The following is an 11,599-nucleotide window of genomic DNA, read 5'->3' on the forward strand; positions in this document are numbered from 1 at the left end:
ATAATAAATGCTGTTTAATGAGGTGCTATGAAAAGGTTCAGGATTGACGAAGGTGAAAATCTCATTATGACTCTTTAATGGAAATATTTATCGAGTTGGACAGCTAAAGAGCCATCAATACACTGTAAAAAAAATTCTGTAGTTTTTACAAAATAATTTTGGCAGCTGTGGTTGCCAGAATAATTTTGTAAAAAATACAGAAAAACTGTAAACACTTTTACGGCCAAAAACGGTAAATTTTACAGTATAAAACTGTAATTTACAAACAAGAAAATTTGAATGTAAACCAGTAAATTCAACAATGCACACTGCTATTAAAATCTGTTTTGTACATACTGACAACCACCATAATAATGCAGGTGGTAAAAGAGAAAGCCACATGAAGAATCAAAGCTCATCACAAGTAGCTTCGCCACAAGCAGAAGTATATACTAATATATAGAAGGTGCACAGAGTCATTCATGCAAACACAAAACACCATCATGGTAACACACATGATACTTAAATAATGCATTAAACTTTCATTAAACAACAGAAGATGTAACAAAGCCCAAATATACATAACTAATAACAAAAACTATTTAAAAAACATGATTATTTAAACAAGTACTTTCAAATGTGGAGTGTCATGCAGGGAATTCTGGGAATATCAGTTTACAGTTTTTGACTGTAAATTATACATTGATTTGTTATTTTTACTTCTAAAAACTGTAAAATTAACAGCATTTTACTGTAAAATTACATGAAATGTCTGGTTAGATATTTTACATTTTTTCCCTTGTATATAGTACGGGAACTTACTGTTAACCTATTAACAGTTTTTTCCCATAGCGTTTTTACAAAATTTTACAGTTAAAATTACACTTATTTTTTACAGTGTACAGTGCACTGTGTTCACTAGACCTGACTGAACCAATGACAATGAATCAATAAAAGCTATTCAAGTTCAAAGCCAGCTCAATCCTGGCTGATCGTTTCTGAAAAATTATGAGATTGTTTCATGTTTTTGCTACATGGGTCAAGGTTTGGATGCTTAGTGCAGAAAACAGTACCAGACTTCTAAACAGTTTTCAGCTTGTAACAATAGCAGATACATATATACAGTGCCCTCCACTAATATTGGCACCCTTGGCAGATATGAGATAAATTTACAAAATTCTATCCTTTCATTCAAGTCAAACTCACATTATGAAATAAATGTTTTTCTCCAATGCATGTTGGCCACAATTATTGGCACCCCTAGAAATTATTATGAGTAAAATATCTCTGAAGTATATTCCCATTAATATTTTTTTTTTAGCACACCAGGGTGACTAGGAGCATGAAATTGTCCAGTCATGACTTCCTGTTCCACAGGATTATGAATATGAGGAACACAAAGGCCAGATTCCCTTAATCATCCATCACGAGGAGAAACCAAAGAATAGTTCTGATGTGCAGAACAAGATTGTTGAGGTTCACAAAAAGGAAAGTGGCTGTAAGAAAATAGCTAAAGCATTGAAAATCTCCATTTCCACCATCAGGGCAATAATTAAAAGAAGTTCCAATCAACTAAAGACGTTACAAATCTGCCTGGAAGAGGATGTGTGTCTGTATCATCCTAATGCACAGTGAGGAGGAGAGTTTGAGTGGCCAAAGACTCTCCAAGGATCACAGCTGGAGAATTGCAGCGATTAGTTGAGTCTTGGGGTCAGAAAGCCTAAAAAAAAATTCAAATAGCCCCTACATCACCAAATGTTGTTCGGGGGGTTTCAAGAAAAATTCTCCTCGTTCATCCAAAAACAAACTCCAGCATATTCAGTTGTCAGACACGACTGGAACTTCAAACAAGACTGGCTTCTGGTCAGATGAAACTTAAAAAAAAAAGCTTTTTGGCAGCAAACCCACCAGATGGGTTTGGTGCAAACAGGGATAAAAAAGTACCCCATGTCCACGGTTAAGTTTTACCTCAATGATACGTTCGAATTTTGTGAATTTTGAACGAAAGATCAAAAGGATAAATTATGCAGATTTATTTGCACAGCCATTTTTACCCCTGTATCTGCCTTGTTTTATAATATATGTATACTGTATATGTGTATAGCCTCTATTTGCATTAAAAAAAAAGAAAACAAAAAAAAAGCAGCAATATATGTTCAAGTAAGTTGGTACTTTTATTTTTTATTGACATGGGAAATTGTAGCAAAAATGACAGTTACTAGCTGAATAAATAATAAATGATAACCAACACTGATCATGAATAAATACATAAAGAAACAAAACACAAAATATAAACACAAAATACATGCAATGAAGCCAATTTCCAGTGAACATCTTCACAATCCCTATGATGCTTTTATATCCATCATGTGTGTATTTTGAGTGGCAGTTTCTTTCTGCAGATGATGAGGTTGTGGTGTGTGACAATATCTTGGTAGAAAATTCAACAGTCATCAGCATCGTAAATCTTGCAAAGTTTTTTTTTTTATGTACATTTATATTATTATATTGACTTTGTATCAAATTATTTAAAAAAAATCTTCTTAACGCTGCTTTGAGGGTGTTTCTAATACAGCGTCTGTGGAAGTGACAGTAAATTTGACGTAGTTCTCGCTTCTGACCGTCATTATCAATTACATAAGAATATAATACCCTTCAGTTTTATGTATCAAATATCAAAGGGTGAGAGATTTGAAAGGCAGAATATCCATAAAAAAATATTTGTCAGCATTTTGACTTGCAAGCTCATCTGAGTCTTGAATGTCCTTTCTACTAGTCCCTAGTTTCCCTAGTCCTGACTTTAGTTTATCATTGTCCTCAACCCTTTTTGTTTGTGTTTAATACCACGGTTAATATCCACAATTTCCTAATGAGAGCAAATTTATATGCCAAATACAATGGTGTACTCTTCTTTTTCCATCTTTCATTTATGCATGTTTATTACATTTAATTGATTTGTATTCAAAATCATCCAAGAATAATTTTGTCAGACCGCAAAGGAGTGCATTAACTCGAACTGCAGCCAAACATCTACAGGCTTTCAACATGACTATGCTGTTTTCCAATGATGATAAGCCAAATGTTTTGACAAAATTCCTTTATTTGTTTCAGCATGACTGCCATTAGCTTTCTTTTCCAAGCTGGATTATTTAAGTGAGTGAGTGAGCGAAGTGACATGTGGCCAAGTATGGTGAACTCGGAATTTGTGCTCTGCATTTAACCCATCCAAATGCACACACACAGCAGTGGGCAGCCATATTGCTGTGGTGCCCGATGAGCAGTTGGGGGTTCGGTGCCTTGCTCAAGGGTCTCACCTCAGTCGTGGTATTGAGGGTGGAAGAGAGCGCGGGTTATTCACTCCCCCCACCTACAATTCCTGCCAAACCTGAGAAACCCTTGAGCAGATGCAGGATTCAGTGCATGAGTGCTTGAGAAAGCAGTGACGTAACCAAAGGCGCTTCAGCTCTTTTAAAGGTTCAGGGGAGTGAGGTCTTGTTCAAGTAACTAAAAGAAGGACAGACAAATGGAAACATTAAAAAGAAAAAAAAAAAAGGCCTTTATCCTGTGCCAAATAAGTAGACTACTTTGCAACTCCCTGAATGAGTCTCAGTGACTGAATTGTAAGAAAAAAGGACGAGGACATTGAAGATCTCGATGAAGATGTTTATTGCAGCATAGCAGTGACAAAGTACATGTTGTACCTTGGGTTCAGCGGAGTCGGAATGAACCCCGAATAATCTCTGCTCAAACATTTTATACTGTATTACATTCATCTTCTCACATGTAAATGAGGTTTCGTCTTAGATGTAAATTGTGGATAACGATGAAAGTGATAGCCTTCCGTTCCTACATCTTTGGTATTCTTTCAGGTGGGAACAACCATTAATTAAGAAATAATTAATGTAATGTAATAACCATTCATTAATAATTAAGCTCTTTGTAGGGAAGGAGCATTTTCTAATACACATATCGGAGTGGAAGCTGAGTCGGGGCTGACTATAATTTCTTACAGACTTCTTGACTTTGCTGTAGAGGACACACTGTTTCAGTTTAATTAGTAAAGGATATTGTCAACTTCTAAATATTTAGCTTTTCTTGATGAATACTGCATTCATTCACAGTTGCCCGCAGTGCATGTGATAAAAACAGGTTGTGCTAGTGTTGTCATATTGAGGCTTTGTGAACTATTGAACTACAGATCTTTTTATCCTGTGAAAGAACATTTTGAAACCTTGAAAGAGGAAGCAATGAGTCAAAATGTAGTTTTTTAGTTTTACTGATACCTCGCGGAGACAAAGAGCTGACGTAAGACAAAATTTACACTTAAATGTATATATTACATTATATTGTATTACAAAACAGCTTTTTTGTTTTGGACTCTCCGTCTCAGCCATATGATGTGTATTTATTTATTTATTTATTTATTATTATTATTATTTTTTTTTCAAAGACAGAATTGAGGAATTTAGCCACACTAGTGTTTGGCATTTCGTTGATCCTCTACAGGCCTGTGATTAATAAGTACGTCAAACTAAGATTCTTTAAAATGCAAATCAGTTTCTCCAAAATAACCTTGGAAATCATAGTTTTTTTCAAAAATTTTAATTCTGTCATCATTTAATCACTGTCATGTAATTAGAAACCTGTTTAACCTGATTTACTTTCTTTTGCAGAACACACACACACACAAATATATTTTGATAAATCTTTCAGTGTTTTTAGTCCCCTCAGTGAAAGTCATTGGGGTCTAATTGGCATTCTGTGGATAATAGCCGTTGAAACATTCTTTAATATATCTTCTAATGTGTTCTACAGAAGAAAGAAAACTATACAGGTTTGGAGTGACATGAGAGTGAGTAAATTATGAATTTTAATACAAAAATTAATTTTCTTGGGTTGAACGGTCTGTGTGTGATAATTAAAGGTTGACAAAAGCCAAAAGGATGACCTACAAAGGAAAAAAAGGTCTTTCTTGCAGGCATTCTGTCTATTTCACTGTAAAGATTTAACATTAGGATTATTCTGAGAGGAAGAAGCTAGTAAAAGTCCCCCAGTCATACAGCTTCCTCATTTAATAGTCTTGAGTAGCGACAGGCGACGGACTTCCGAGACAACAACCTTCTGCTGTTCTCTGAGGCTGGCTGCCAGATAATGAGTGGTACGGGATACAGCTTGGATGAGCAAAGCCTTATAACCACTTCTCGATCTGTTCTTTATGGAGCTCAGTGATTCTCCACAGGTTATTGCCACCAACAATTCTAACAGATCAGTGATAGGCACGATTGAGAACGAATCTGTCATGAATCCGAAGCAATGGACAATGTCTACTTAGGTACAATGAAAAGATGGAAAGGGGGAAATTGTCCTCTTTTGCACACAATGAAAGACATTTTCATAAGAAATTTTCATCCACAGGACAATGATGCATCTCTCACTCCATCTCATCCAAACTTTCTCTCCATTTTTTATTTAACCCTGATGAGATTCCCTTTCCAGCTGCTAGATCATGAATAACATTTATTTGTGAACGCGCATGGTGATAATCCGTTACAGATGCAATGGCCCGATCCTCTATGAATGTTAATTTGGTTCTTTTCTGTTTATGTGCTAATAAGTGTAACAGAGGAGCTGGGGTGACTTCAAATTCTGTTGTTTTCATTCTTCTTTCATATTCAGGGTTAAAAGAGGAGATAAAGATCCCTTTAAATGTTTGCTGAAAGTTTAGGCTTAAAAAACACCTGAATAAAAAGTATGTTCTGAATGATAAGAATGTAATCATCTTCTCCACTTAATCAGGATATTTTTGTGGACATATACAGTACTTTAAGGTGACATTAGCAAACTCGCATAATTGGTTAAACTAGAAGTTCATTTATTTGACTTGGGATATCATATATATATTTTTCTTTCGAATATTTGTTTGAAATTATTATTAATATTAATATAATATTATTATTTTATTCACATGAATTCTTTAGATAGAACAAATAATAACTCTTAACTATGAACTGTAACTCTCAACATTTGTTTTCTACAGCACAATGTTATATGAATCATTATAGCCAAAGTATAACACACGCTCTCTATTATAAAATGTGTTTCAAGTCTTACATCAAAAATTTGTTGTGATGGGTTGGGTATTGTGTTGTTTTGTGTTTCGTTATCCTATAATAAATACCTTTATTTTTAAGGTTCTGAACAAAGGACAAAAAAGATAAAGTATCTCATTCAAAATAAAAGAAACTGTCCCTTTTTGCAACTGAATATTTTGTATCATGTGCTATATTTAGTGACATATGCACCTAAAATCCATGTGACTAATCACTCTTTTATTTCAAAGAGCACACGGCCTATTCATCAATGATAAAGGAACATTGGCTGGCAGGCAGTCGTGTTATCTGACTTGCGCTCCAAAGTGCAGGGGATCAATTGGTTGACCTTTTGTTGGCTCTGTAACCCCAGTGTGCATTAATTAATTCCTGCACAGGCTAAATCATCTAGTGTGACTAGATGGCTTCTGTAACCACAACTTCCCTTCTCCAACATGTAAAAATAAATTTAGAGTAAATCACAAACGACTCAATTACTACCGGTATTTCAATTGTCGTTGTGAGACCTCTAATTAAAAATAACCCAAAAATGTTTTAAATAACACTCAAATCTAATGTAACCCAGTGGTTTTATACTGTCTGTGATGGAATGTTGTGTTTGTGACCAGCTTGGACTGGATTCAGGGTATTCCTTTGTTTTGTTTTTGCAGCATATTAAAGCAAAGGATAACATTAAATAAAATGATACATGCAAAATCTTTCTGCAGGAGCTTTTTTTTTTGGCATATACCAGTAGTCAAATTGAAACTGGTCCTCACTGCCTGAAGCTCAATAGCCACCTGCTGTTTCTCTTTCATGTAGCATGCATTATTCCACACATATTGAAAATAAAATGTATCACTGAGCTATATAAAGATATTTGCTGATAAGGACTGGCTTGATCTCTAAATGGGTATAAGAAGAATTACTGCATCATAATGCAAAACAACAACAACAACAACAAAAAAACATATATTTAGAGAAACATGTTGCAAAAGTTAATTTCCTTAATCAGTAATTTTGTCTTGTTTTCCAGTAAATGTATTATTATTTTTAATGGTGCTGTTTATGGATTGTAAGATTTATTTTGTTAAATTTACTGTAAAAAACGACAGCAGTGGTTACCGAAACTTTACAGTAAAAAAATTAATAATGATGTCGCAAGTTTTACATATTATGATGTCACAAATATTATAAAGTATATTTAATTGTATAAATAGGGGAGACCGGGTATGGTTATAACATGGGGAGATTTGTAATTACACCAATTATACCAATCAGTCAAGTCAAGTCAAAGTCAAGTCTGCTTTATTGTGATTTGCAGGTGATCTTTCACACAGCATTTCCCTCATTTTCCTACAAACTTTTACTCATTCATCCCTCAGATTTGCTATAGTAGCTTATCAGGGATAAGCTACTATGATCATGTCATTATTTACCCTCCCAGATTCCATATGAATGGTTGTCAAGGCTGTAAATAGGTATAGATGCAGATTTTATTAAGAATGAAAAAATATATATATATTTTTAGGTAAGTTTTTTATTAAAACTATATTGTAGTGGCTTATTGCCGATCAGATCTACACCAGCATCAGTTTGAGGCTATAGGGGTAAATGTGACAATAAAAATTCTACGGCTTCAAAAAGTTAATTCATTAAACATTAACTATACCATACAATTCATCACAAAACACTGATGGACATGACGGTAAAAAAAAATAAGATTTTTTTTCTTAGGGATTCTGGTAATGCCTCTTCTCCACAAATTACTCAATAAAGCGATGTATATTTTAATTAAAAAATTAACCTACTTAAAATAATACTTTACGTAGGCCCAACAACATTTTAATTTTGTTGAAACGTAATTTCTTTTTATTCATTTTCGGCTGGCTTTGTGCGGATGTTGTGTGTCTCCAAAAACCCATGCTCTCATTACTGATCACAGAAATATGAATTCACGTTCTCACGAAAGTGTAAAATGAAAACAACGACCTCTAGCTTTTCTACGTACGTTATAATCCCTCACTACGCGCGTCAGAGACGAAGTTCTCAATGGATAATGTCGAGCTCAGCTCCAGCAGAAGGGCGATCGGAGGAGTTCATCACGCCTCTCAGTCCGCTGGAGGTGACAGAAACGGGACCGTCCGTGCGCTGCTCCATCGTTCATCCTCATGAAAGCGACAAACGCGCATCTTCCTTTGGAAGCAGTGTGATTTGAGAATAGGCTGGGTTGTTCATGCTTTTGGAGGATCGCTGTGAGGCTTCACAATGAAATCCTTCAAATATCCTTCAAACACTCTCCTGGAATTAACCGTCATTTTTCTTTTCATTCAGAACTCCAGGATGGAGACCGAAGGTAAGATCTTTGCTGGCACTTCATTACCGGTTTCGTTTGTGAAATGTAAAATTCAAGCGGTGATCTTTCACACAGCATTTCCCTCATTTTCCTACAAACTTTTACTCATTCATACCTCAGATCTGCTAAGCTCTTAAAATGCTAGTAGTCATCGTTAATGCAGCTTGTTCTGATGATTTAGTCGAAGTTGGATTTCTGTATTAATCAAATTTATAAAGAACGAAATCGCACGCTATATATAAAACAGTTCAAGGTTTTATTAGCCTGAGAAGAAAACACTAGTGTCAGACTTCTGAGGAACTTTTGACCCTTCTCGCAGTACACTCCGTTCTTTGGCAAGACAATATTTTACTTGTTTAACTACACGGGTTCTTTGACTTGAAGAACTTCTATCAGATAAAACAAAACGTGGCACAGTGAGGGATTATCTATGCGTATCTACACACTTTTGGTTTGGCTACAGGTTGATTTATCGCATTTGGTTGGTCACTCAGGTGCTTCCTTCCGCACAAAGACTAAACTGAAGTTGGTTTTACAGCCAGTGCGCACTGCGGTTCCTGGCATAGGATGTCAATCAGACACTACAGGTTTTGAAAGTCACGTTGTTATCAATCCAAGAAGTAAAGAAAAATAAACAGTGGACATCTGTGAGCGTGTAGGCTATTTTAAGTGGACGTGACAAGAGTTGATAAAAAGCAAACGGGCCAGTGCTTGCAGAGATGTGCCTTACTGGTGTAGTTTCAGTTTTGTATAAATTACATTTATTTTCAGTCTTGGTAACTTACTTTATTTATTTGTTTAGTCTAGAATTTATTACATTGAATTGCAATATTTAAATTAGGCTAGATGTGTTTTTTTTCCATTTCCATTTCATTTATCTAGTTCAATAAATCCTTTAGTTTTGTTTAAGTAGATTCGAGTTTTCATCTGTTAGGATGGTATGATTTGTTGAATCCCATTTCTGCTGTTATTATATCCTCATGTTCTTTTGAAATGTATTTTACGGTCTTAATGCTTGCATCTTTTACTTAATGAAAGCCATTTATTATCGAATTTGTATCCCTCCATTATGTCATAAAATATGCGAAGACATTTCAGAAATGTTACTGTTATTCAATATAATATTGTGTTTGGAGTAGGGGGGGATAATTGGCTGGAGTGAAATACTACAGTGAAATTTTGCATTTGAAAATTAAGTGCATTTATTCATCTTTTAATAAGTAATACAAACAAACAAATAGATAGATAAGTGAACTCAGGTTTTATCTATGTCTTCATACATCCCACTCAGATAAGTAGAATTAAATAAGCTACGGGCTGTTAGAAAGAGGTGAAATAAGGTGGCACAGATAAACAATGCATGGTTGCCATGGTGCAGAGGGATCTTGTATCAGAGGCTTTATTCAGAAGAAGACTATGCCATTCCAAAGCAGCAACATAAGAGTCAGGTAGTAGATGCCTTGTTTTATTTAACAAGAATGAAAATGATGCTGTAATGGATGCAGTTTATTTCATGAGCTTTTTTTTATTAATCAAAAGCAGAATGAATTTCAGGGTGAATTCGTAAAACATCTCACACTATGTAAATTGTCACATGCAGTTTAATGGGGCAATTTACAAATGGATTTATGAATGATTTACAAAGAAATTCAAGCTCAGGTTTGTATCTTGTCAGTCATTCGGCCTAGAACATAGAAAATACTTTAGAAAAAAATCCAATGTAAATTTTGACAATACGCTAGTGCAATTCATTGTACATCAGACCCTCATGACCTTATTTAATTTGTGTTTAATTAAATATGGCATCTACCCTGACCAAGGCTATGTGGTTCTCTGGTGATCAAAAGCCTTCTTAAATATAATTTACAGGTGCTTTGGATCAGCATATTTGTTTCTTCTTTAAGTGACAGTTCTAAAAGATCTTTGATAAACTTTTATACGAAGAAGATAGAAGTTACTTCTATTGCATCAGACTTTTAAAAAACTTTCTTTGGACCTAATTTGAACTTTTATTGTAAAGAGTGTCAGGTTTTTGTTACATAGCCTTGTATTTTAAGTACCTTTGCTCAAAGGCAAAATATTACATGTTCACAATCCCAAACCTGTCCAGGATTTGTTCTGTCAATCAGGGAACACTCTGATTACCGCTAACACACTTTGATATCAGCATCTGACCAGACTTAAGTTTTGATTGATTCCTCTTTAAGAGCAGAGAAACCCATTTATGGAAGCATCTGCATTTAATTTCCATTTTTCTTTCTTTCTCAGCTAAGCAAAGGAATGACGGGTTCACTGGGGTTTGTCTGACACTGCACTTCAAAAGGCCAGTGTCGTAGACCTGCGCTGTAGACAGCAGATTGACTGCAAATTAAGTAATATAGTCTCTTTATTTGGTTGTTCATTATGTACATGAAGGCTCAGTTATGACTCTGTTATGTCCTGGTTATAGGTAGGCTATACATTGCTCTTGGCTCACTATTATACCTTAAACAGATCGACAGTGTTGTGTGGCCCTCATTTGTATCGAGATTATTTGAGACAGGAGTGTTCATTTCACTGTGACAAGCCTTAACAAATGAGCACCTGCCACCATATGCAGGAACCCATTATATGTTCCCTAGGCTTTGAATTTAGTATTTTGCTTTGGATTTGAAGGCACACAGCATGCATTTTGACTATTATAGCTTAAACAGTGAATAAAGATGTAGGAAACTGTATTAGTACTGGTTAGCCAGTTTCTTCTTATGTTACCCAATACGATTGGCTGGCAACATTGCCTTAAAAAGCCTGTTTCCATTGTCATGAGCCACTTTCCAGATGTTAGTGTCACATTTGCGGCCCTATATGTCTCCTGTGAGCCCTCCATAAAGCCACAAACCTCAGTTGTGTGAAAGTCAAATGTAAACACAGAGCTAAAACATTTCCACTGTTTTAAAAAGCCATCGTTCTGCTCTGCATTGCCATTTGTTTCACTTGATTTCTTTATCTGTGTCAGATTGTTATGTATGTGCTCTCTTCTTTTTCTCTCTTTAATTTTGGGTCTGTGCTTTTCAATTAGTTGCTGTATAGCAATATAAAATATAATTTTTTGGTACAAATTTCCAGCTAAAAATATCTGTAGATACTGTAGATGTAGATGAAAAAATATGTCAGATAATAACTGTCTCTCAACCCC

The 11,599-nt window shown here is 35.0% G+C and overlaps 1 protein-coding gene across 1 annotated transcript in view; it reads left to right on the top strand.

The window, feature by feature from the left end:
- Positions 1-8,157: 8,157 nt before the first annotated feature.
- Positions 8,158-11,599, top strand: part of LOC107734429 (relaxin receptor 2-like) — an 8,200-nt gene continuing 4,758 nt past the window's right edge. Inside the window, exon 1 of the mRNA XM_016546380.1 lies at positions 8,158-8,424. Within this exon, the coding sequence (XP_016401866.1) occupies positions 8,337-8,424 (88 nt within the window). The 5' untranslated portion in view covers positions 8,158-8,336. The remainder of the gene's footprint in view (positions 8,425-11,599) is intronic.

The sequence above is a fragment of the Sinocyclocheilus rhinocerous genome, unplaced genomic scaffold, assembly GCF_001515625.1.
Source record: "Sinocyclocheilus rhinocerous isolate Xijiao unplaced genomic scaffold, SAMN03320098_v1.1 scaffold1211, whole genome shotgun sequence".
NCBI lineage: Eukaryota > Metazoa > Chordata > Actinopteri > Cypriniformes > Cyprinidae > Sinocyclocheilus > Sinocyclocheilus rhinocerous.